The sequence below is a fragment of the Brienomyrus brachyistius genome, chromosome 2 (assembly GCF_023856365.1).
Source record: "Brienomyrus brachyistius isolate T26 chromosome 2, BBRACH_0.4, whole genome shotgun sequence".
In the NCBI taxonomy this organism is placed as follows: domain Eukaryota; kingdom Metazoa; phylum Chordata; class Actinopteri; order Osteoglossiformes; family Mormyridae; genus Brienomyrus; species Brienomyrus brachyistius.
In genome coordinates this window covers 46,661,246-46,688,495 of record NC_064534.1, presented here as the reverse complement: position 1 = coordinate 46,688,495, position 27,250 = coordinate 46,661,246, and the positions used below count along the sequence as shown (strand labels likewise).

At 43.0% G+C, this 27,250-nt stretch overlaps 3 protein-coding genes across 5 annotated transcripts in view; 1 reads left to right on the top strand and 2 right to left on the bottom strand.

Moving 5' to 3' along the window:
- Positions 1 to 4,079: 4,079 nt before the first annotated feature.
- On the bottom strand, positions 4,080 to 9,316 carry LOC125720108 (RING finger protein 225). Its single transcript, XM_048995204.1, has 2 exons — positions 9,032 to 9,316; positions 4,080 to 5,021 (listed from the first exon to the last, which is right to left on the bottom strand). The coding sequence occupies exon 2, from the start codon at positions 4,930 to 4,932 to the stop codon at positions 4,372 to 4,374; it is 561 nt and encodes a 186-aa protein (XP_048851161.1). The 5' UTR covers positions 4,933 to 5,021; positions 9,032 to 9,316; the 3' UTR covers positions 4,080 to 4,371.
- An 814-nt stretch (positions 9,317 to 10,130) lies between these two features.
- Positions 10,131 to 20,036, bottom strand: wdr31 (WD repeat domain 31). Of its 3 annotated transcripts, none has more exons than XM_049001670.1 (10): positions 19,685 to 20,036; positions 18,467 to 18,620; positions 17,778 to 17,910; positions 16,284 to 16,358; positions 15,936 to 16,080; positions 14,671 to 14,771; positions 14,294 to 14,361; positions 11,989 to 12,130; positions 11,670 to 11,832; positions 10,131 to 11,274 (listed from the first exon to the last, which is right to left on the bottom strand). In XM_049001670.1, the coding sequence occupies exons 2-10, from the start codon at positions 18,511 to 18,513 to the stop codon at positions 11,114 to 11,116; spliced, it is 1,035 nt and encodes a 344-aa protein (XP_048857627.1). In that variant the 5' UTR covers positions 18,514 to 18,620; positions 19,685 to 20,036; the 3' UTR covers positions 10,131 to 11,113. The 3 variants fall into 3 exon arrangements, with proteins under 3 accessions (XP_048857627.1, XP_048857628.1, XP_048857626.1); XM_049001671.1 differs by having other exon boundaries at positions 14,671 to 14,750; positions 18,467 to 18,598; XM_049001669.1 differs by having other exon boundaries at positions 18,467 to 18,598; positions 19,685 to 20,035.
- Positions 20,037 to 21,067: 1,031 nt separating this feature from the next.
- Positions 21,068 to 27,250, top strand: part of gak (cyclin G associated kinase) — a 39,201-nt gene continuing 33,018 nt past the window's right edge. The window contains exons 1-2 of the mRNA XM_048996417.1: positions 21,068 to 21,433; positions 25,602 to 25,663. Of these exons, the coding sequence (XP_048852374.1) occupies positions 21,292 to 21,433; positions 25,602 to 25,663 (204 nt within the window). The 5' untranslated portion in view covers positions 21,068 to 21,291. The remainder of the gene's footprint in view (positions 21,434 to 25,601; positions 25,664 to 27,250) is intronic.

Below are 27,250 nucleotides of genomic sequence, written 5' to 3'. Positions count from 1 at the left end.
TGGCACAGTTATTATGGCGTCCTTGGTGGGACGCATTATTGTTTAAACTGAAAAAAAAAATGTGATCAAATGCATCCCAGATTACTTTGGCAAGTGATATGAGTGATTGGATCACAATGTGTCCTGGTGACTATTTAGCACTATTTAGCGCTGTCCACTTATACAACACTATGATAAACTAAATAGATTTACATCCTTAGAATAAATGAGACCACACCGAAAATTAAACTAGATTTCCAATGAAAATAAAAAATAATATAAAAACTAAATTGATGAATAGCTATACTAATCCATCCATCCATCCATTTTCCAAACCACTTATCCTACTGGGTCACGGGGGTCCAGAGCCTATTCCAGAAGCAATGGGCACGGGGCAGGGAACAACCCAGGATGGGGGGCCAGCCCATCGCAGGGCATGCTCACACACCATTCACTCACACTTGCACACCTACGGACAATTTAGCAACTCCAATTAGCCTCAGAATGTTTTTGGACTGTGGGGGGAAACTGGAGTACCCGGAGGAAACCCCACGACGACATGGGGAGAACATGCAAACTCCGCACACATGTGACCCAGGCGGAGATAGTTATACTAATGATTGCTCAATTAATGACAGTCACGATCAGCCAACACGCATTTTAAAACGAAATGTAAAGATGGCCATGATGTATCGGCCCCTCTGTGGCGGCAGTGTGCTATGTGTGTGCCATATATGTGAGCATGCAGGCTCACACTCGGGTGCGTATGGTCCTGCCTCACTCCCTTTGGTTCAATGCGACCCGGTGAGAAAGAAGAGATTAGTGAGAGTGACCAATGGTGTGTCACAAGTGATCACAGGTCATGCCCCACCCCGGAGGATGACTGTTAATGAAAGTTTTTCTGATTGTCACTAAGCATTTGTAAGTCAGTTAAGTCACCCTTCCAGAGACAAGAGGGGGGGGGGGGGGGTGGGCGTGATGTCAGTGAGAGTCAGGGAGCTCCCTGGTGCTCCTTAGCAACCGCAAAAAACAAACGGTGCTCCGTGTTAAGCTGCAAACGTGACGCGAGCACAGCCAATGACCCCACCCCACGCCGTCCACACGCGCAGCGCAAACAGAAGTGGGGGGGGAGGGGGGGCAGGATGTCGTGTGAGTCATGCAGTCCCTTTGTTTGTGAATGGCGGCCCCCACTTCACTCTCTCATGTTTTCCTTCCATAAATGCTGTCCTCTGGCGTGACGCTTTGGCCCATGTAGCTTAATGGTCCTGCAGGTCACTGCACCCAGGATACACAAACTCCACAAGTGAAAGGAGTGTCCTTTAAAACCATTTCAGTCATTTAAACAGATTGTCTGTTTACATGATTCCATTACAGCCCTGGATGTTTCTTCTCAAACAGTTTGGGATACCAGCAGCTCAGTTAAATCTGTTTTAATTAAATAATGTTCATTTTGTTTACCTGCGTTACACATTAATCCAAGTATGTTTTGCAAGAAGAAATGATTACATAATTATCATTTTTTCTCAGAGTTTTTTTTCCCAGTAGTTTATATTTTCAAATACTTCATTGCAATATTGTTCTATCTATCTATCTATCTATCTATCTATCTATCTATCTATCTATCTATCTATCTATCTATCTATCTATCTATCTATCTATCTATCTATCTATTCATTTTTACAGAATTCACAAGACAGCTTACTTAATGCGGATATGCAGATAATTGAAAGCTAATGTCTAATATGCCAAGACCTCGGAGCTGACCACTGTGTTTCAAATGCAGCTTGTAGAAAGACTAGCAGAGAGCAGAAGAGCATAAGAGCAGACTGGAATGCCGAGTTTCCCCTGTGGCATTTGTATTTCCTGTTTTGCAATGATCTGTCCGGTCTACTCTGTCTCAAATGGTTACTGCTCTATTTCATAAAAGAATTTGAAAAAGTATATCTTTCTAACAATTTATCCTAAGTTATTTTCTGGGGGGAGGGGGGTCAGTGGGTTTATGTTTGATCCATTCCTGTACTTTTCCATTCTAGCCACTATCTGGAGATTTCGCAACATGGCGTGACCTTGAGCACCAAACTTGGCTCTTAGCTGACACCTAGTGGAAGAAGGGTTGGGAACACCAGGCAGCTAAATACTGACGTCTGCTGGCATAAAGGGTCACTTCCATGCCTGCACTGTACTGATAAAGCAGAATAACTTAAACATGAAGGTCGTTTATTAAAGGAAACAAGTCTGAGTTAAACATTTTTACTGTTCTATAGATTAGCAAATATACAAAATCTACCTAAAAATAAAACATTTATATTTATGATGCATGTCAGGGTAACAGTCTAAGGTGAAAGTGAATATCACACAATATTTAAAAATAGCAAAATATCAGTGATATTGATAAGATATAAATACAAAGTTCCATTGAGTCTGTGAGTCATTATATCAAAGAGTGGAATCAGAGAAAAACACAAAACTGTTGCTACATAATAAAAAATAAACACATTAAACAAATAAAACAATTTAGCCCATAAAAGTCTTTGTGAAAATGGCAGTTCATTTCAAACCACACAAAGCCTGGGACAGGCCTATTAGTGAAAGTCAAGGAGAAGACTGACATCTACCTGCAGCAAGGCTGATGTCTGGTTACTTCAATCCATCCATTTTCCAAACTGCTTATCCTACTTGGTCACAGGGGACTGGAGCCTATCCCGGAAGCAATGGGCACAAGGCAGGGAACAACCCAGGATGGGGGCCAGCCCATCACAGGGCACACTCATACACCATGCACTCACACATGTACACCTATGGTATTTAGTAACTCCAATTAGCCTCAGCATGTTTTTGGACTGTGGGGGGAAACCAGAGTACCCGGAGGAAACCCCAGAATGACATGGGGAGAACATGCAAACTCCACACACATGTGACCATGTGAGACTCGAACCCGGGTCCCAGAGGTGTGAGGCAACAGTGCTAACCACTGCACCACCATGCCGCCCCCATGTCTGGTTACTTGTATTTTATAATGTGTTTGCACAGGCTGCATCCCTCAAGGGCACCATGCAATGGACTGGCACACTGTCCAATGTTATGGCCCATACATTAATATATGTAGCAGATGCTAAATTAATGTGAGGTTCAGTAGAGTAGGAAGGGTCAGTCAGTCTCTGAAGTACCTAAAGGTCTTGCTCAAGGGGAAATCACTCTACCAACTGTGGGATTTGAACTAACTACCCCACAGGCAAGCACCTCTCCTAACCCACTGAGCCACACGTCATACACCTCAAGAGTGAGTCAACAGTCCATTGAATATGGATGTTGGGCAAGGTTTGCATATTCCATTGTTAAAGGCTGTTTATGATAATAAATGGTTCTCTGTTACATAATTTGGACGTGAGCATTTGGTGTCAATGAAATACAAGGCGTCATACATGAAGGAAATGTTTAGTATTCACAGTCATTTAACCAATAAGTTTCTGCATTTTGTTACAGAGAAGATTTGAAGTATTAAACATAAGCTTAGGTTCAGAGGTTCACAAACTACACCCAAAAATGGTTCGAGTTTCTGGTAAATATTTAGAAGTGTCTGTGATTGCTAAATGCCAACATTTCCATGGGACAGGCTGAAGGCCTCTAGACTCTTTATGTGGGTATTTTAATTATCACTATTCCACAGGGGATTTCTGTTAGTGAAATTCCACATTGAAGTATCAATAGATCCATCTGCCAGGTTACCCAGTACAGGGTTGCCATGAATGTGGCAGTGGATTCAGGAAGACCAGGGCAGCAGGTGGGGGAAGGACAGCACAGCGAAATGTCATTTGTCTATCCATACTAAGTCATTTCATTTGGAATGAACGTTGGACCTATGGAAGGTGTATAAGAACTAAACAGTGCACTAAACAGTGCACTAAATTTACATTAAATTTACACAGCATATTTACATTTTTTAAGTAAGGCTAAATGGTATTCAAAAGTGCTGTCACGAGTGATGAAAAAAAGCTCAGATAACAGTCAGAAACTTTAGATTCAGTTAGTCAAAAGTAAGGTGACACTACTAAGTAAAATTTACTTTCTTGTCCTTCTTGAATCTTTTCATTACCATTGGAACTGTGCGGATGTTGGTACATTTTGTTGTCCTCCATGATCTGAAGCAGAGATGCCTCTTCGAAGCAGAGGGTTTGGTTTAAGGACCAAAATGTGGCATGATTGTGTTTCCAGCAGCAAAGAGATGCACCTGTAATCTTGGAGGAGCTTTGTGTCACTTAAAGTCACAGTCAGTGTGTTGAGTCTCAGTCAACAAAAAATGTGCGGTCTAACTGAGCCTGAGCACTATAAGCTTGTACCATTTATTAGGTTTCAAATGCATGAAATTGTCAATGTGATGCTTTTGTTTTGCAGCTATGTTCTTTTCATCATGATGATGATAATGCAGATGAATGAGACAATGAGGACAAGAATGGTTACCGTGATAAACACTCTGCAGGACGGCATGCAGGACACCCTGTGAAGGGTGCCAGTTTCATGGCTGTCAGCTTGGCTGGTGGTCCTTGGGGGACCCACATCCAGGGAGCTGCTGACGGTGCGAAGCTGGGGCAGTGGCGCCACCTGCTGGGGGTGCTTCACCTGCAGCCGGGCTTTGCTGCGGATGAAGCGGATGCTGTAGACGCGCTGCATGGCCTCCGGGAGGTTGGACATGACGGTCGCATCATTGTCCAACTTGGGGAGTCCCAAAGTGGGTAATGGGGTAAGAGCCCGACAAAACGGGCACTGGATGGTGTCGGGCTCAGACGACTTGACGTTCATGCGGGCCAGGCACTCCAGGCAGAAGGTATGCTTGCACTGCAGCTTCTTGGGTGTTCGGAAGACATTGTTGAACTGGCTGTAGCAGATGGCACATTCCAGGTCAGGGGTGCCTTCATGTGGCACTGTCATGGACTCCAGGTCATCTTTCGACTCCATGGTTACATTCAACGTTTGGCACCAGCCTTAAAAGCTAGGTGGACTGCAGGCACCATGACGGGACAGAGACAGGATACTGCCACACTGACCTGTGGGATGGCAAGTAGTGGAGGTATTAAGGTGTTCATTTCATCAAGCGTATTACATCCAACACTCTAATAATCTACACTTTCTTCAGAAAAACTAACAGCCTGCTACTGTCTGTAACGCATGATCTGCTGAATACAGGACCCTAATACAGGAATAATAACTGGCAACTCACACGGACGGAATGGAGGCTGTTAGACATCACTGCTTACAGAACCAGTCTGTAGTGCAGGGATGGCCAACCCTGCTTCTGATGTACTTAGCTTCAGCATAAATGGCTCTAATACCAAGATGCTACCAGATTATCTGTGTCAGGTGTGTTAAATTAATGCTGCACCCAGGGCCGGTTCTGTGTGGTCTGGCGCCCCATGCACATCTGCCCCCCCCCCACCATTATCATAGCACATGGCAATTGGCTGCTAACTAGCTAGCTGGCATCTGTTTCAGTGAAATATTACAAGTAGTGTAAATTACTGTCATATCATGTATTCTGATCTGTTGCGACCCCTAGTCAAATGGCGCCCTAAGCGATCGCCTATGCCGCTTATAGGCCGTCCCGGCCCGGCCCGGGCTGCACCTAAGCTCTGCAGTTTGCTTGAGCTCCAGGAGCAGGAATGAGCAGCCCTGGTGTAACAGCCCTCTGTATATACAGCCAGGAAACAATTAAGAGACCACAGCACAATTTCTTCTCTCATTTTTCAATTTATGGGTGTGCATCTGTGAATAATGCTTTTTTTTATTTTGCAAACTGCAGCCGGGTTCTTCTCTGTTTCTCATTAAAGAAGGGCTTTATCATTGCTTTATGGGACTTCAGTCCTGCTTCTAAAAGCCTGATACACACTGTCCTAGCAGTGCACTTCACACCTGCATGTGATGTTTCCCATTCCTTTTAAAGGTCACTTAATGCCATCATATGATTCATGAGAACCTGTTGGATAAGGTAACGGTCATCTCTGGCATTAGAAAGTCGCTTCTGCCCTTTGAAGCATCCTGATACTCAGAATAGCCTTCTGCCAGCAGAACCAGAATTAAACTGGGGTTTATGAATTCAAATTAATGTAAAAATATACAGTGGTCTCAATTTTTTCCACGACTAATACCTGTGCATCAAAACATACAGCTCTATATTCTTTGTAAATTTGAATTACATTACACTCATACCACAGCTTTGTAAAATACTATTTTCAAATTGGTCCAGAAATGTCACACAAGTGGGGTGGCATGGTGGTGCAGTGGTTAACACTGTTGCCTTCCACCTCTGGGATCCAGGTTTGAGTCTCCGCCTGGGTTACATGTGTGTGGAGTTTGCATGTTCTCCCCATGTCGTTGTGGGGTTTTCTCCGGGTACTCCAGTTTCCCCCCACAGTCCAAAGACATGCTGAGGCCAATTGGAGTTACTAAATTGTCCATAGGAGTGTGAGTGAATGGTGTGTGAGTGTGCCCTGCGATGGGCTGGCCCCCCATCCTGGGTTGTTCCCTGCCTGGTGCCCATTGCTTCTGGGATAGGCTCCGGACCCCCCGCGACCAAGTAGGATAAGCAGTTTGGAAAATGGATAGATGTCACGAGAGTATTGATTATTTTCGCGTAACTGCACAGGTAATTCTGCCAGCCTAATAATAGTTCAAAATTGATGTTTTTAATGGTAATATTAGTATGTTAATACAAAAACCTGTGTGAGTTTTGAAACAACCAGTCATTTTTATCAGCATTATTTTCCTTGGCTTCTAACGAGCAGCCTGACCAGATGTTCTGTCCTTATGGAAACTATTTTTAAGAGCTCAACGGAACAATAAATGCTAATTGAAATAAAATTCTTATGAAAAACTGACTGTGACTAATTTAATCCATTATGATTTTTAATGACATTCCCATTGATTATAGTTGTGTTTTTCAAACTGTTAGTCTTTTAATGATTCCCAGAGGATTTGTTTTAGTGATTTTCAGGAATAAAAAAACCAAGGTTGGGTGACACTAGGCAAGAGAACAGACAGGATTATTGAGAACGACAGCGGCGAGACCCTCTGCGGTGGACAGAACAGCCCCTGCCCTGAGGAGAGCTGGGCTACATCCTGCTGGCTTACGTCAGTTGACAGCAGACGTCGCTATAACACTAAAGGTGGTCAGGAGATGGCTGCATTCTTCCCCTTCCTGTTGCCCCACAGAAATATCCGTGATAAACTGGAATCGAGTGAATTGATGCGTGTTTTATCAATGCTGGCACCTCCGGGCCACAGAGCGGAAAGAAGCGTGTGACTGACAGCACAAACACTGAAAGAGGTGCGTCTATGCACTGCACATCCATTAAAGGGCCTTAAAGAGAGCAGCAGCTCTCCATGCTGTGAAAGATCACATCTTCGACCGTATTGTACAGTTCTATTCAGTTTTATGAACATGAACAATCTGATCCCAGATCATCAGCTGACCCTGGTATCCTTTTTGTAACGGTCATACGATTAGTATGAATTTTACAGTTACACCCCTTCATTTTAATATAGCACCTAGACTCCAGAAAATAACAAACCACACATCCTTATGTACCAAACAGGCACACCCGGCTGCGGAATGCTGGCTCTTACCACCAGCAAACACCTCGCCCCCCCACCAACATCCATTATTTCATACATCCACTATATTACAGCCTGTTGACAATGGACCTATAGACAGACTGGCTTTCCACATAATTATGACATCACACAACTTCTATCTCATATAAATATCAGAGGGAAGTGATGTTCTATAAGGAGCTTGTCCTATTTGCATTGTACAGATTAGACAAAACTGCATTATGAGGGTGCAGGTACCAGACTACAGGCATAAAACTCCATATGAGTGTAATAACATATGTACAATAGTAGTGATAGATGTAGAGATCCATTCACAGTCAAACAGTAAACAGTGGTCCTGTATGCTGCATTTCCGAAATACCACTGACGTGTGGCTTCCATTTTCAGTATGTAGGTTCACACACTCCAAACCTAAGTTCTGGACCCTGGTCCCAGTTTATAACTCCCTGGGCCATCTTGACTGGGGACTTTTGTAGCTCCTGGCCACTTTTCTGTGTCGCTTTCACACCACACGCCAACAGGAACTGGGACCATTATGCTAAATTAGCGTGGGAGATGCAAAAAAACTTGTAGGTTAAACTTCACACACAATTTCAAATGAAACTACACCTTCATGCCAAAACAATGGAGGAAGAATAAGTCGTTTTGTTAGTTATTCGTTAGTTATTGAGGAATTGAGGACGAAGCCTTTTTTATATATTTTACTGATATGACCCATGGCATGTTCATGATTCTTATTAAATCAGGCCCGCAGATCGATCTTTCCTTTTCCATAGAATAAAAAACAAAGTCACAATATCCTACTAATATGGACTAGAAAGTTTCACCACCAGCACTGGCGAGATTAAACATAAGTGTATTGATTAATAATCAAATTTTTCCATGCAGAAATATGGAGACGCAAACAAAAACGTATTGATACATTTAATGTATTCGGAGTACAAAAATAATTCCATCTGCTCCATTTTCGCTCCGCTACATCTATTTTTCTGCACTTCCTGGCTGGAGCAGGGACTAAAAGAGCGTTCAGGAATGGCCTCAGAGGAGCTACCTGCGGAGTTCCTGTGGTGTGAACACGAAATAAGGTCTTTGGTTCCAGAAAAAGGTTCTGGTTCCAGGAATACATTCTGGGGGTGCAAAAGCACCTCAGGAAACCCATGTAGTGTCAATGACAGCTGTAATTGCAGAAACTCCAAAAGGACATGCAAGATACTTGAATGCCATGAGAGTGGATGGGAATGTACCTGTTAATAAATGCAATACAGACTCTGGTCTTAGGATTGCTAAAATCACGAGCCATCAAACACCATCAGGAAATGATTTATAAGAGGCGTCAATTAAGTTTCCTTAGCATTCCTACCAAAGACTATGGTCTTAAGTTTAAAAAAAAGAGAAGCTAGACTTTTAGATAAGTTAGAGCCAATAAACCTCCTTGGCTAATACGTACTTGCCTGTTTATCACCTGCGGATTCTTGGTCAGTCCTTCAATTTCAAATCAGGTAGTCAGCAGAAAGCAGAGTCTCATCATAGGTTTTTGTGAGTGTGAACCTTTGCTGATATCATAGTGTTTCTGTGGACCTCCTCCTTTCCTTTGTCTGCTGGTCTAACCGAGCCTACATTTGAATACTGGCATAATATAAGGAAACATAAACATCATAGTCAAATGAAAGGCAGGCCATCAATCTGATTAAACTTCCCCTAGCACTGCTTACAGAGTTTGGAAATACTTCTATTCAGAATAGACTTCTGGTCTGATTGACACAGGGAAAGGCATCTTAGAGTGAGTATGGAGGTCCTTCTCTCCCGTTTTCCAGTCCTTTGCAGCTGCTAGGCTGAGTGTGGACATGTTCTGAGGATGCAGTGCTGAGCTGCGGCACATTCGCATGCAAATGTGGTGAGTAGGCGTTAGTACCTACGATGCCCCACATCTTTTTCCTGCAGTTTCATTACAAAAATCTAGCTTCGCATTCAAAGTAGGAACAGGGAACTTAAAAAGTAACAAACCAGATTTTTTTTACTACGCCCATGAACATCAGTTAGATTCATGCTTAGTCCCGTTTCATCTTTCCTACATGTTGACCACATACGGTACTGCAGGAGAAACAGCCAAGGACCATGGGCTTCTGTGTTTGTGTGCCAGTCGGAATTCTGTGTCTCTTTCATCTGCTATGGCTGTAACTTCTGCCATATTACTCCTACATAGCTAAACAGAGCAGCTGGAGATGGGCAGCCTGAATATGGGCAGCTTCGGGCCTGTTCTCCATAGACTTTCTTGTCACTGGCTGAAGAGATAAGTGACTTCTGAGCTAAATTAAAATGCTAGGGGAATGTTTGGGGGGGTGAGAAAGTATCTCTGGGGCAACGGTCCAGCTGACGAGAGCGCTGTCCCCCACATCTGGTCCTGCTCTGCTGCAGAGGGCAACAGCACCTGCCACCTGTGCAGAGCTGCAACTTTATCTGCTGGTCAGACAGTAACCTGCTAGACTGAAGCCCAGTTCTTGGAAGAGGCGAAGTGGTCTGGCTGATGCAGATGACACTGCACGAGGTTCCCACTGGTAAAAATACATTTATTTAACCAATTCATGTCACTAGGACATCCCATGTTAGCAGGAAAGCTACAAAAATATTCTGACACTTTACACAATATGCACCAAAACATAAATTTACACCACGAAATTCGTACCGTCACAGACATTGCTACAAACAGATCACCTGACAGACGAAAAAAAAACAAAACAATTATGCTTCATTACGGTAGTATAACTGTGGTAATTCATCACAAAAACTGAACAGGAGTGTGAAATTGGCCTTGACTAGCAGTGCTGCTCATGGCCTGACTCGTTTTGGAGCGTGAACTCAGATGAGCTGTATCAGATGAGCTGCGAGATTAAGGGTGGCAGATCGGTGCAGCGATGAGGGCAGATCAAGCCCTGCTGTTGGACCATCGTGAAACATCTGAGCTGCTCCAACAGAGCAAACAGCGTGCGACTAAACCCCAGGATTCTTGTGCTATATAAATAACAAAGATCTTGGTGCTTTAAAAAGGTTTTTCTTTGGCCAAGACAATAACCAAATAGACTAGTGCTGTGCTACTTTCTTCTGTCCATTGGTGGAGACTCTGCTCAGGAGAAAGAGATGGCCATTAAGTGCTGCATTATTATTACATATTAGCATATTAGGACGATTCTCCAGTGTCTGGTTTAGTAATTTAAATCTCACCTAAGTTTCTCAGCAATTGCTCTGGAATCTGACTGGCTTTGTGGCTGAATAGAACAACTCCCAAAAAACTTGTAAGCACTTTCTGTCATACACACCCACACGCAAAATTATCAATAGCCTGCCAACAGACACAGAAATTTCCGGCGCTCCCAGTGTCAACGTCTATTACGTATGGGATCCTGAGTGCTTCCTGCTCCCTGGATAGGGGGCTGAGGCTTGACCTTGAGGCTGGCGCCGATTGGCAGTACAGTGCTGGCATCGTACCCTTGCCCCTGGTCTCAGTGGTGACAAATTAGAGGGGGGGGCAGGGTCAGAAGCGGGCTACCTCCCTGAGCTCGGGCCCGGCACTGAGGCTCAGGTGCAGAAGATGTATCCCAGTGTTGAAGCTGGCACAGAGCAGGCTACCCACTTCACAGGGGGCGAGGGAGAGCAGGGGCCCTGAGCCATCCAGGGTGAGGGTGCATAGGCAGGCTGCAGAGAGAGAGCATGGGACACAGTGCAGCACGTCAGCCACACATTTACATAAGACTCTACATGCTGTATGAAAAGCATCTGTGCTCTTTTGGAAGTGAGCTGGAGTGAGCTTTCAGTAGTGCCGAACAGGGATTCCAACCAACTTTCTTATTAGTCCACTCATTTGATCACCCTTGTGTATGAAAGTGAGGAGCCTAGAGGGATGTAATGGCCAATGTTTTTCGTAAGATGTTGTGAAATTCCCAAATTAAAGTATGATGCAAGAGATTTCATCATTTGTTCCTTGCTCACTCATATTAATTAATCTAATAGTGAAGGATATTTGCTTAGCATTTAGTCGTAAGTATCTACCTTCAGATATTAATGATAAGGGGATCACACAGCAGTTTCACCTGCAGTATTCTGGTCCCAGATCTTGACAGAGCAGTCGTGCGAGGATGTGGCCACCATATGCGACGCCCCGGGAGTCGCAGGAAGGAAGACGCAGCAGGCCGTGCTCTGCAGGTGACCTCTGTACTCCACCACCTTACAGCCCGGCTGCCTGAGGTCCCACAGCTACATACGGACAGCGTGTCAGACAGTGTGACTGCCGCAAGCCACTCGCTCCACTTCAATCTCAGGCATCTTGGGGGCCAGCGTGGGGCTGAGGATGAGTAAGTCATGTTGGGAAGAGGGACTCGGGCTGGGGAGAAGGCGATGGGGGCCGCTTACCGTGGCCTCGCAGCCGTGACCTCCGAATCCATTACTGCTGGACAGGAGGTAGTGTGAGCTGGAGCTGACGTCGCAGTGCGTCTGAATGTACTGCTTAGCGGGGAAGGTGTTGGCGACCTGCCAGCTGCGACTGTCCCAAACCCTGCAGGGGGCGGCAGCAACTTCAGCTACATGTCCAAGTCCTTAAATACTACAATAACTGCAGCTAATGCTTTTTATTTTTAATGTATTATCCGTTTCTATAACTAACTTCAATGTCCACCTCTTTCCATCAGCATCCAACACATCTCCAAGTTATTTTAAGCATTTACAGAAATTTTAATAAAACCATTTCTGGTTGTCCCATGATTAGCAACTGGCCTATGAAACACGCAGATCACTTTGCACCAGTTCTCCCGCATACACAGGTATCAAACGGGGCATACACATCATGTACATGTTCAACAGATATATGAGTAAAGTCTGTGGATGATGATGATGAACACTGTCAATAAGGGCGATATCCATCATTGCTGCTCAGTGGAGAATGGGAGTATTTACTACAAAGTTATAAAGGCAGAGCTGCAGTGGAGAGGAGGCAGAGCATCAAACACCTGGCAGCACCCTCTTGTGTTTAGTGATGGAAGTACAGATACGTACAACACCTATACAAAAAGGAAACAGATGCCCAACCATTGGAGAACTACTTAATCTGACAAGGCACCATTGATATTTCAATAAATGGACATGTCTCTGAATGGAAATACACACTCGTCCTACACACTCGTCAATACCCATTTCCAGCATTGTGGTTCTTGAACAGGAAAAGAATAGAATAGTGATACTTTATTAATCAACAAGGTAAAATTCTCTACTTTGCCCCATCTTGTTCTTCATATAGGTGGGAGTAAGCTTGGGGACAGCTATATTGTGGCACCCGAGAAGCTGGGGGTTAAGGGCCTTGCTCAAGGGCCCACGGACAAGCGACTATTCTGCCAAGGCCGTGTTTGTTCGAACCTGTGACCATACTTTGCTTTTTTTTTCAAATTTGAGACCAACGCAAATTTCCCACCTGTAGGACTAATAAAGGAAATCTTAATCTTAATCTTATACTTAACCCACTCAGCCACACACTGCCCACTTTTTTCCTACCGATGCACTTAGATCAGTATTTCCAAACCAGTTCTCAGGACACTCTGGATGGATCCACATTCTTGTTTTAGCCCAGTTCCCAGCTCACCTGTAAGATATTTAGAGCTCCTGATTGCTTGGGTCAGGCGTTCTGTGATCTGGGATAAAATAAAACTGTGGATCTGTCCAGTGTACCCAGAGAATAGGTTTGGGAATCACTGCTTTAGATAATCAGCCATATTCTACACCATAGGATTCGCAGTTTCTTCACTGCTGAGAGAAGTATCTATACCTGTTAACAACAAGGACCCTGAGAAACACAGTTAGTCCCCAGGTTACGAACGAGATCCCTCCTGTAAGTCTGTCTTTATGTCAAATTTGTAGGCAAGTCGGAAAAATTATATATTATGGCGTAATAAAAAAGTAACTATATTCAATACTGTACCTAGAGTCAATGAACCACAATATTTTCACGAGTGTCACAAATTAGTGTGTTCATTTGTTATCACAAATGATTGCATTTAAAACTAATTTTTAATATGACAGACTTTATGGCAGTCTGTCTGTACTTACGAGTTGTCCGTAAGTTGGGCGTGCTTAACCCTGGGACTGCAACCCAATCACATTTTTAAGGCACTATATGGACAGCAAGGATAACAGTGTTATACCTTCAGCAAGACATTTCACTCGTTACTTCACAAGACGGTCCGAGGTGGAATTTCATGATAGTTGTACTTTTCATTTGACTTTCTTATTTTTCAGTTCAGTTTGAGTTCAGCCCACAGAGAGGTGGTCTCAGCTAGGTTCACTTCAAACCTATGATGCCGTTCGCTCAACCTGTGCATCGTGTACACAAAGAGCTCCAAGTTCACTTGGCCTTTGTATTTTAGCCCTCTAGGCTTGGAGTAGACATATCGCATGTTACTGCATGGGGACGCTCAATAAAGCTAATAGACAAAACCATGGCCACTGCTAAGGATAGCAAGACCACCAAGACTCCGTCAGAGCTGAAGTAGCTCAGATAGAGTACCAAGTCCTCTTTCAAACGAATTCACCATGGGACTCCATTTTCTGCAATGGCTTCTTTATGCAACACTTTAAGAGGGCTGAGTTTGGCTCTTTTAAACAGGTCTATATTTGACAGGACCCTAAAATCCCAGTGAAATAAATCCAAATTGCACATGCTCAGTCTCACCGGATGGCTTTGTCTTCTGAGGTCTGGACAATGGAGTGGGTCCCTGGCACCCAGCAGACGTGAGTGACCTGCAGAAGGGAGAGCATCACAGGAGCATTTCAGAGCAGAGAAGGTATAGCTGAAGCAGCCCATCCAGAATGTGGAAACCCCCATTAAAGCAGCTGCCAAGCAGAATGAGCTACTGTTTCCATCTATCTCTCATTCACCATCTCTGGAAGTGTCCACCTGCAAAATGCAGAACTTCAGTTGTTCCTTCTACGGAGCCTCTGACTTCCATTCTACACTACGTAGTAATTGTCAGTTTTGGTCACAATCTCCATCGCCTACTCTATTCCATGCAGAGGGTTCCACCACACGCCACCCATGCAGTCCCTCACCAGATTACGCGAGATGGTTTTCCTCTGCAGACACTCCCCCGACTCGATGTCCCACAAGCACATGGAATTGTCCCGGGAACCTGTACACAACTGGGATCCATCTTCAGCCCAGTGCATTCACTCACTTAGCACAATATCCGCACAATGTTTGGCTAATCTATTTTACCCATTACAGATCAAACATTTCTAGGTGAGATCTGCTGCTGATGATTCAAATATTGTTGGGGAATATAACATGTCATTTCTTTGGCCCCATGGCTCTAACAATGATAGGTGGTTAGAAGATGAATGGTGGAATGAAAAACATTTTTCCTGATATGAATACCTAAGTTTATACAGATAATGTTGTAAATAAAAGAATAATCCATTTTCTACAGGCTTGAGATACATAATTACACTGCTAATCATTCTACGAAGCATATGGTACTCTTGTAGGCAGGGCTGCACGATATCACATAGTGATTATTTGAAATTGTCGCGCTTAATATTGCGCTGTTATCTTAAATAAACTACAGCGAAGTAGAACTTGCTATTACCTACCAGTAGAATGTGTCAAATATGACGGTGGTATTGACCACATGTTGTGTCAACAGACACAAATGCGATGTGACTACTTTAGTTGACAGACATAATTAGTCCGGATGGTGGCTTCCGATACCAACCAGGCGTTTATGTATTTGATAAGCAGATTAGCAGTATATCAAAAATATTAATGAGGTATATTTTGATGCCCAAAAGTACCTGCAAGAAATACCTGCACATCGCCAACATCTTTTCACCTTGTTTATCCACAATATCTCCTCTTTCAAAACATCTTGTGGCTGCTGAGTTGTCACTTTTTTCACCATTTCAATGTTTATCGCTTCCATGATTTGCCGAAACAGTAGTAATTTCATAAAAGGCATGCTGAATTTATATACATTAGTAATTTTAACAGATTACCAAATATGCCTTGGATCTATATTGTAGGTGTATTCCTAACCTGCTTAGCAACCTTGGGGCCCAAGTGAACAGTCGTACAGTACCAAAACACTGGTGTCTGGACAGATTTTTACGTCCATTATCTAAAGCCCGGGTAATCAGTGAACAGGCAAACATATCACAATTATATCACAACGTGATGTAGTGCAGCCCTACTTGAAGGTCGGATCCAAATTCATCTCTCTTCAATGGTGAGAGTCAGATATTAAAACAAGAGATGGAAGATAATATTCTAAGACATGGTAAGTTGCAGCAAGTGTAGACAGGACGCATCAGCTGGTCACCTGGACTGACGGCCAGCCCGTTGACCACCAGTTCATGCCCACAGAACTCCTGAACAGGGTCATCTCCACAAGTCAAGTCCCACATGAGCGCACTCTTGTCTCGGGAAGCGCTGAAGATCCGGCTGCTGCCAGGAACACACCTTACCTGTGAGACAGGACACAGGGGCAGGATCCCCCGGACTGATTGATGCAAAGTCATATTAATGAGGACACTTCCAATGATGTTGTGCCAAAAAGTCCATTTGCTCACACTCTAGATCAAAGCATTAGGAATGTCGCTGTGAAATGTAATGTTCGCATTGCAGGGAATCAATGCTGTCGAAAAGATGTGTCAAAGGGTGAATTTACCTTTGTGACTTCCCTGCTGTGGCCATGGAAGGCTTGGCACAGTCTGCCTGCTCTCCAATCATACACTACAACTGCCTGTGTGTGACAGGAGACAATCAACCACCTATGTTACTATATGGAATATTATTTAGCACTATATAACATAGAATATAAGTATTATGATATTATTAAAATGTATGCCAAATATCCATGATGTAATCATTACAATGTAAACATTATAATGTAATCAACTGAGTATGTATTTGCACCTTTTGTTAGTCTGAGTTTCTGTTAGCTACTTTATGTTAGTCCTGAATCTATGAATATTCACTTTTTTTAGCGTATATTTTATCACTATGTTAAAGGACAAATATATTATCAACCTTCTAGTTAGACAATGTGTATCAGGCTGAAACTGCCAATGTTATTACTGAAGGAAGGGATTCGCTTGAATTCACCAGAAGTTCACGGCTGAGCATTTTTAAAAAACCAAGTGGAGATGGTCGCGCCACCATTATGTTCGTCCGAGGGACCAAACGGTAAAAGAAATTATGAACTTATCACCTAGGGGTGTGGATTAAGGGAAAAAACAATGATTGTGAATGGTTGAAGGAATGATGATGCTTAAGCGATGAGATATTGCTAAATGGTAAGAACTTGTATAAAAATTGGTGTAAAACAATATTGGACACACTTTACGTGTCCGGCCTTGGTTGTAACTTCATTGTTGCAGTAAAGACTGAATCTGGATACTACACAAGCGGCCCTCTGACTTCTGATTTGGTGGGGAAGGCGAAAAAAAAAACAACGACAACATCAGCTTACGCCAAGTCAAAACATCTATGACAATTCATCTCAGGCCAGTCTGCTAAGCTCAAATTAGCTGTGAAGTGAGGAACAGCCAGGTCTCCATCCAAAAAAGTCGACACATAATAGGATTCTCATAGTTATTGTTGGATATCGGTACCTGTGCTCATAGCCTCATGCACAGAATTATAGTGCTCACATGAAGTCTTGGGAAAATTGCTTAAGTCCAGAAATGTTGCAAACTTATTGGTTTCAAGACAAAAGTCCAGTGACAAGCAATGTTTAACATATCTGTACATATCATCCACACAGACATTCTCTTTTTATTAATTGTCATCATTTCTTCGCTGACTCAGTCAGTTCTGTTCTTGCTATTAACTGAAGTTATGATCACTGGCTCCCAAAGGGATACTAAAAAGAAATGTTTGGCATTTTATATTATTGCAAAAGGTGTTGCTAATTAAAAAGCACCCAATGAGACTGCTCTTTCATAGCTACTTGAAATTAATGTTTTATTTACTGGTTGATGCTAATGTGATATATATTTTTTGTAAACAAATTAAGTAATGATTTTTGTTACGAAACTAATAAATCTGCAATACTTTCCAGAATTAAGTAAGTCTCCTAAGACTTTCTGTGAAATCTGAACATAGGCAGTCCGCCCTTACAACATGGTCACCGTGTCACTAGTACTCGGGATGTGCTCACTTGGTCACATCCTCCGGATACGCTGAGGTCACAGTCCAGAGTGGTGATGCAATTGATGGTGTCACTGTGGGCTGGGTCATACTGAGCAGCCTCAGTGACGGGTCCCCTTTCCGGCACCTCCCCTCTTGTGGCTCTGCGGTAAATATGACCGTGCTGGAAATATAACACTCCCCTGGGTGGGGCAACTTTATACAGCAGGCTTCGTTCTATAAGGTCCGACCATATATCAAAAAACAGACATTTTCAGGCATTTTGTGCTCAGTAATAGCTATAAAATCAAGATTTATAGTACTCAACAAACTCATTATAATTCAAATGTAAAATAAAAGCCTACACCTCACAGCTAAAAGACAAGTGCTACAGGTTAAACTCGTAAAATTAACATGCCTGGCTCTTTTTTTCCAATTAGATGTCGCAATGTGGAAATTCATCACTGCCACACCACCTATAGGATGTCACGCACAAGGCAGATGTACCACTGACTAGACAGGAGAGCATGTTTCTCACATGCTGTGCTGACTGCATTATACTGGTACAGGGTGGCTTGCTTCTCCCCTGTAGGGCTGGGTGCATTTCTCAAATGTACATAGTATGTGTATTGACTGTAGAGCTGGCTGAACGTATGATATGTGTAGGTACATTCCCTTCTCGTGAGTATATTTAGGGTTATGTTTTGGGGCGTTTCTCACCTGTAGAGGTCTGAGCGTCGGCGGATCTTGCTCTGGAGCTTTCCCATGTGGAACTCTCAATGCAGCCAGTGAGATGAGGTGGCAGAGTTAGGCCATGCATCCCAGATCCATACTCAGCAACCGTCACTGGTCCTGAATGGTAACAGTTACCTCACTTCCGATACAAACGCACATCAATCAGGGCTTCACAGTGCAGTACACTGCCATGGGTCAGTTGACACCTGACCCTTAACACACTTATTCTAATCAACACTTTACGTCTGTGGGTCAAGGAACAAGTTAGTCTGATATCATTGATGAAATTGAAGGTTCAATTATATACCTGAATCAAAGCGGGAGACGGCCCATATTTATCACTAGACATTGTAAGTGACATGGTCACCCCTAAAAATGAGGTGTCCAGAGACTTCGAGAAATCTAAGTCCATCTGGGGATAAGTGGAAGGGGAGGAGACCAGGCTACCCAATCCTATTAAACTGCATTACTGCCATAGTGCATTAGTACACCTGACAGGACGGGTGGGAGCAAGATGGCTCTGTACCTTGATGCTAAAATAACGAGCTGTAGTTCATTACTTACCCATATAAACCAAGCCATTGCTCATTGTTCGTGTAAAAAAGGAAACGTTTGCTAGCAAACCTTCATGGTATATCACAGGGAATCAACTGATAGTGGCTAATATTAAAATAAAGACTCTTGTTTTCTTATTGAGGTTTTCAGTTTACGCTTTTTAGGATACTTTTTTTGCCGGATGTATACTTAACATCTGCGTGGACGTGCACAGAAAACAGCCACCAAGGAAACTAAATTAGTCATAGTTTTGACCGTTCTTCACTTTGGAAACAGATTAATTACTTTTAATATATGTAAACCATTCTTCTAAGTACTACATAATATGGCTTAGCAATGGTTGCGCCGTTACAACTTTACACGACCTTTCTCGTTAGCCTGCACATTCAGTTAGCTAGTTAAATTTTAGCTCGTCGTGTACCTTTCCTCATACAATCAGCAAACAGCTAAACAATAATGTATATTATACAGCCGGTTCGTTAGTTGCGCGCCGTTAAACATGTTATTTAGTGACTAGTTTAGTGAATATGTTTATTTTATTAATGCTATTTTTGTAAGAAAACAACAAGGCAAACAAACGCACGAATACGTAGAGTAACCGACTGTTTTATAATCTGCAAGATAGAAAATTAAAGACTTTTATCTCACCAGGAGAATGATGGCCTCGTTGAAGAGAATAATAATAGCCAGATAATCATGTTTTATCCCCACGGGCAGCTAGCGATCGTGAACTGCAATCTACAGGTCGAGTCTGGATTCTTGCCGCTACACTACTACCGATCTAGGCATTCGGTCTCAGAGAGCAGCTCCAGTGTTTCTCCGAGTCTCTTCTGCCTGTCCATTTTAGAGCACGATATATATCTCTGATTGAAGTCCTTCTCCGCATCAGACCACCCCCCTCCCCGAGTCCCGTCTTAGCGACGCGTTCTCTGTAACCAGGGCTTAGGTCACATGACCCGCATAAGCGTGGTCATGAGGTGCCCGCTGACTTGGGTAGCGGATGTAAAAACATAGGTTGTAATTTACAAGCAAATACATACGTGCCCACTTTTACGTGACCATACATTGTGAGAATATTTAGAAACAAATTTGTTTTTCAGTTTATATTTAATTTTCAAGGGGCGGCATGGTGGTGCAGTGGTTAGCACTGTTGCCTCACACCTCTGGGACCCGGGTTCGAGCCCCCGCCTGGGTTACATGTGTGTGGAGTTTGCATGTTCTCCCCATTTTGTCGTACGGGTACTCCGGTTTCCCCCAACATTCCAAAAACATGCTCAGGCTAACTGGACTTGCTAAATTGCCCGTAGGTGTGAATGGTGTGTGAGTGTGCCCTGCAATGGGCTGCCCCCCCATCCTGGGTTGTTCCATGTCTCGTGCCCATTGCTTCCGGGATAGGCTCCGGACCCCCCGGGACCCAGTAGGATAAGCGGCTTGGAAAATGGATGGATTTAACTTTCATTTTAACATAGAATTTCCATAATGACATGTACGATCTGTAATAAAATATCACGTTAATTAAAAAAAAGGGGAGGTTGGAACCTATTCGAAACAGCACAGCGCTCAAGGCAAGACTACACTTGACTGGCATTGCACATGATTGTCCACCGCCGAGAACTAATCCAGTTAAATGTATTGGTAAGATGTAAAAATATAAAATATATGCAATGGGGATATATGAATCGTGCCCTAACAGAGTGTTACAAACATTTCAATGCCTACCTACTCATAAGGCATTGCAACTAGAAAAGAAAAGGCTGGTGAAAACAATTCATTTTGTCGCCTTTTCGTTTAGGGTCGAGCCCTGCAGGAATCTCGTGTAATTTTACAATAAGTCAAAAAGAAATAAATTCAAATAATCGATAAATACAAATTTTCCAATATATGTCTATATACGCATTTAAAAAAGAACATTCAACTCACATGGATTTCTAATCTTATAAACCCTGCTATTGCACAGAAGAGCAGGCAGAGAGCAGCAGAGCACCGCGGGACAGAACGTCGGGCCGAAGAGAGCGATTGGGCTCGCACTGACGTCACGCGTTACGCCACCGTCTCGCGGAAGTGCGCCGGCGAAGATGACGGCTGTTCCAGCGGAGCAGCACGAAGGGGGCATCTGACCGACGGATTCAACCATTTACAGCCGCGTACCGGTCATTCGCTCGTCGGATTTCAGTCATTCATTTTGACCTTTAATACTTGCGCGTGTTACGCTAGAATAGCTCGCTGCGCTCTCCCGGTGGGAGACGCCGGACAAGATGTCCCTGTTCCAGTCGGCACTTGATTTCCTGGCCGGGCCCGGCTCAGCTGGAGCCGCCAGCCGGGATCAGAATGACTTCGTGGGGCAAACCGTGGAGCTCGGTGACATGAAGCTGAGAATAAAGCGGGTTATCGCGGAAGGTAAGCGGCGGCGGTTTACAACGTCTTTGGCATTTCGTTTAAAATGAAAGCTATTCATTGACCGGTGAGCAGCCGTGTGGAGGGCTGCGTCTACGTGGGCAGGTAGCTGCGTTTGCTGCTGGTCTGTCACGACCGGGCCGGTGTTGTTCCCTTCAACGTAAGATAAACCTGCTGGAAGGATATGTAATCAAACCTCACAGTTTTTAATTGCATTTCTTTGCCTCACTAGAAGTCACTAGAAATGAATTACTGTATCCTGTTTAATTTCTCTCAATGGAGTAGGTGCCCAGGCTGTTCTCAGGCTGTTATCCTTTGCTACATTAATAGCGTTAGAAGCTCTACAGGTACTTTGCACGTATCACTCTGTGTCACTGTTGGCTGAAAAATGCACCGGATGTACCAGTTTGTTTATGACAGAGGCTGATTCAGGTGTAAGCATCAGGGAAATAAAACTGCGAAGTATAAAATAGTTTGTTTTTTGATTTGCTGTCTTTGTGGGCACTCATATTGAAATTTTGACACTTGTAGTTTTTCTTTGTGAAATACAGACGTGTAGTTGTTTTTAATTATCAAATAATATGGAGTGAATTCAGTATCAAATACTTGTACTGAATCAGTGACACCAGAAAAGTTTTGTCTATGCCAGTGTATCCCAACCCAGTCCTTGGGGATACTGTTTTGTTTTAGGGAGATAGACTAACATATGACAATATGTCATTATTTTTACACTTGTAGATGTATCCCGCTTTAGTGAATATCAGCTGTATCTCTTACGATATTTTGCTGCTAACTTCTGGCCTTTTTACCATGGAGTAGCAGTCACCCCTCTATTCTGTATCCAGCTGTGCCTGTGTTTTATTGTTATACATTCTCATTCTGGCTTAACTCACATTTACAGCTACTGACAATTTATGTGGGTTAACCAGGAACCTTTGGTTAAACTTGAGGTCAGTGTTTTCAGTTTAAGTAGAATTTTGCTGAAATCAAAATGAACAATGGTGCCTCCAGAGCCCTTCAAAATTTGACATATCCATATCCACAACAAATATGAGAGGTTAAATAAAGAAACATCTAATGGCTGTCATACGGTGTCAATCAGCATCAGTCAAAACACTCTCAGGTTTACCTTCGTAAGGTTGATTAACGTGTGATGCGACGATGCTTGTCTTGCTGTCCGGCATGCAGCACTTAATGGAGGGTAGGGGAATGGCGGTCACACTGCAGCAATCAAGTGACCTCCTTGCCTTTTACCTTAGAGGAAACACAGCACCCTGTAATGTCAGCCTCCACTTACAAACCTTAAATACCTTTTTTTCTCATCAGTGTGTGTGTAGAGCTCTGAATTGACTTTTCATTTGACTTTTTGACTGTTCAGTCTTCTGTGACTAAAGTATAAGCAATGCTTACAGGCCCACCTTGTGAAAAGCTTGTAATTATTAAGCTGGAAATTTCAGTCAACACCACACAGAGTAGGCTTACTCTGAGCTGAACTGCCATTTGCGGAAATGGAGTCTAACGGATCATCATCTGCTGTTTTGTGATTGTGGCCACACACCAGGCATCAGCTGCCGTGGCACATCTATCAACTGAGAAATGCTTTCTGACTATGGAATTCATTTAACATTAATTTTTGAAAAATAGTCTAAAGAAACATAACTGGTTCTCCAAGAAATGGAGAAGCAGAGAAGTGAAAATGGTGTGTATGTTAGGTTTTTATCAAGATTTTCACAAAGATATTTCTGCACTTCTCCTTGTCTTCTTAGAAATAGTGTGACATAAAACTTTGAATGGCTGTCTCATGCCTGCTCTGGTTTGTAAAAAAAAAATGCATTAGTCATTAGGTGTGAGTTTGTTGTCATAAGAAAGTTAGATTTGTAGGTTTATGAATTGTGTTGCATTATATTTGCAACTGTAAACAACAGATTCGTACAGATTATCTTAAGTGAAATTTTACTTTCCTCCACATACTCTGGATTTCTTCTGCAGTCCAAAAAGACCTGTTTAGGTGAATTAGTGTCTCTAAATTGCATGTTGAGTCTCTCTCTCTGTCTGTCTCTCTCTGTCTGTTTCTCTGTTTCTCTGTGTGCCATGTTATGGATCAGCATTATTTCCAGGCTGTCTCCTGACTTTTGCTTTGTACACTTTGACCCTTCATTGTATTATTACTTATGGAAAATGTTAGGATGGACCTTCACTTTCGTGATAAATGATTGGAAGGTCATGTGTATGTTTATCACAAAATTGCATTTACATAAAGGACATGCAATCAGGAAGTGGTTATCAGCTTGGTATCTGGCTGGCATCACAGACCCTCTGCTGTATCTGCCAAGAGCACAACCAGATGCCCCTCTAGCTACTGGCTGTCCTGCATGCCATTGGCTTGAAATGAAGGCATTTTTGACATTTAGTTGAATTTGTTCGCCATTTAGCTCAAGCCATTTACCCCCCTACTGTAAGATCATCTACTGCCATTTAAACACTGATTCCCAGGGTGCATCTCTGCACTCTTGGCATGCTACGGATTTGATAATGGCACTGTCCAGCACACTGTCCAGCACACTGTCCAGCACACTGTCCAGCACACTGTCCAGCACACTGTCCAGCACACTGTCCAGCAAATCCAGATAGTGTTCCGAAGCAGCGAAAGTAGAAAGATACAAAATGACTCAAACAACTTTTTGCTGCTTTGCAGGTCCCAGATCCTAAACATATGATGGATTTTTCTGTTTGTATACTTAAATATGAGCGCAAAGGAAGTCTTTCTTATAAAATGGATTATTTTTTGTTCGATTATTTATCTTTCCCCCACTCTCTCCCTTTTACTTGCTTTTACGGGGTTTCTTAAGCGTTCCATGTCACTGAGGGCCTGTGGCGCTCATGATTCCTCCGGGGATTAACAAGTGTGTTTTGTGCCTGTGGGTGTTTGTAAAGGCCTGCTTACACTTTGTGAGGGTTTGTTTGGTGTTCTCCCTCAGCAATATGAAAACATGCGTTAGAGTAGTAAGTGAGGCCTCGCTCTCTTCTCTCTTGCCGCTGTAATCCTCTCAGTTTCTTTAATTTCCATGAGCCCTGTTTCTGGAGTGTCTTTTGGCATTCTTCGAAACGTGAGACCCAAAAAGCTGTTTTCTTTTGGCTCATGTGATATGTCGCCATGGTTACCCTGGCTCAGTCCCACACTGCCTGTGTTTCCACAGTGAGTATTATATGACACCTGAAGGTGCATTGTCTGGGGCTACTGACCTCTCCTCTTCTAATGGCTCCTTGTCCGAGTTACTCCGTTTTTGGGGGTATGCACCAACATTTATATGCCTTTTATTTGTAATGGATTAATTATTGAAGCTGTTGTGGTTGGGGGATGCCCGAAGCCCTGTTCATATGAATTGTAAGAATTTGCAGGTTTCTTGTTGTTAGCTATGAGAAATGAAAGCATATAATCTCATGAATTCTGTAATGATTACATTTTGGTTGCTCTAAAACTCAAGATCCTTAGAGGTGTTTAACAGAATGCCGCCTGGCACTAATCTCAGATTCATTTCTTGTTGGACACTGAAGAGGATCCTAAAATTTAAGCCTCTCAACCAGTTGCATTGCAATAATGTGGACACTTACATGTTACCTGTGTCATTACATTGTGCTACCATTCAAGTGCACCTTGCATTGAATTGTCTCTGTTGCCATGGGGATTGTCCGTATTTGAAATTGTTAATTTAGCTTAACACAGGAAGCCTCTCCCCAGTAATGGTGGGGCCATTGGTGGAATTTTCAACAGCAAGAACACAGAATTTTGTCACACAACAAACACAACCTAATTCCTTGACCAGACACTATCGACATGCATGATTCCTTAAAAGTTCTGTACCCTTGCTTGGACTGTCTTCTGCTGGGCCTGTTCTTACCAGGCATCTTGGTTTCTCTGTATTCACTCGCCTGTACATACCCGTGACCTGATTTACCCAGCTGGGTGTGTGTCGTTCAGATTCTCCTCTGCCTGGGTACAGAGATTCTTTGAAGAAGCCTCTGACCTGAATGCAAACATCATGCCTCAGCTGTCATAGAAGGGAAGCTGCCATGTACTGGAGGCTTCCTAGCAGGAAGTAGTGGCAGCAGTTGTGATTATAACCATTGTTAAATATGTATAACTAGGTTTTCTGTTTCTCTTGGTTTGCAGGTGGATTCGCCTTTGTGTATGAAGCACAGAATGTCACCAGCAACAAAGAATATGCTCTCAAGGTACTATGTCTTCCACAAGGTCATCTCCCTTTGTGGCCACACAAAAAGAATTAGAATAATTTCTTTTGTCCTCTTTCTCTCCTTTCTTAGCAGCATGTCTGCTGTTTTCTGGCCAGGTTTGTAACATGTAGGGTGCTTGGAAATACCACCTTGTAGGTCCTGCCAGGGTTTCAGACCGCGATCATTAAATTTCAGGTGGTCGCATCTCTGTGCGAGTGTATGATGATCATTAGGATGTTTTGGTCTGACACGGGTGCTGCATTAAAGAATTGCAATTGAAAGTTTTTCTTCACTGGCTTTGTGTGTCTCTTTTGAGCTGGTCTCTCCCTACCTGCACTTGGGAGTGCGTACATGTATGTGCACCGATGATAAAACACGCAAAAAAATTCCTTTAGCTGTGGTGTGAACATATTCCAAAAATGAAGAGGTTTGTAGCTGATTATTTTAAAAACAAAATGAGAAGGTGATGATGACAGTTATTAAAGTTAATGTTTTGATCCATATACAGTAACCGCTTCACATTTGTGCATTTGACTTTTACAGTTTTTGTCACTGGGGTGTTGGTCGTGAACAATTAAATGAGAATTTGTTTTGGAGGTTGATGAGAGATTTCAAAAATCTGAAACGGAATGCTCCCTATGTCCAGTATGTACTATGTACTCCCTATGTACTCCCTACTATGTACAGTAGTAACCTCGTACATACTGTGGTATAATTTAGATGGTTTGTATATTATTTAAAAGGGTTTTGACAGTTATTTGACATGCATAGAGTACAGTACTGTTTGTTTAGAAATTGGTAATAAGTAGACTTTTTATGTTATTGTAGAGGCTAGGGGTGCTTGACTATTATTCGCAAATTGTCACATTCACAAATCATCTGCCCTTTGTCTTAGGCCCACAGCCTTCTGCTGCTTACTAACACAGTCCTAACAAAATCCCTAATGATGGCTCTGTGTCTAGGGATCTGTGCCAGCAACTGGAAGGTTGCTGGTTCAAATTCCGTGAATGCTCGGAGTGATTCTACTCTGTTGGCCCTCTGAGCAAGGCACTTAATTTAACCTGCAATTGCTTCATCTTGGGTATGACGTTAATCTACATCCAGCCCTATCAGGAGGTCCTCCAACTTACAGGGAAAAACTTGGGGGTTGGTGGCAGGATTGGCACTAGTCCATTCAGACTAGTGTGGTCCTGAAGTATCACCCGCCGCATGGCTGCACTCAAATGCAAATATTGGTAACACTAGTGCCATCACTGAAAAAGTTAGTCAGGAGCCCTGCTCACCTAACGCTAATGGAACAAAAATATCTGAGTACCAAGTATACTGCTGTCATGAGCTGTTCAGAAACTGATTTTTCCTCCATTGGAATCTGTTATGCTTGTGCTGAGTTCAGTAAAATACATTTAGTTATGTGTGTCGCCTTGTAATTGTACTCCCTGGACAGGTACACATAAGGTATTTTTTATCAACTTTGAAGAGACATCGTGTTTGTTACGGAGTGGAACTTTTCAAACAGATTGTCCCAAAACCGAAGCAGCAGCACATAGTGATAGCAACAGGCAGACACTTCATATTACAGCTTGATAA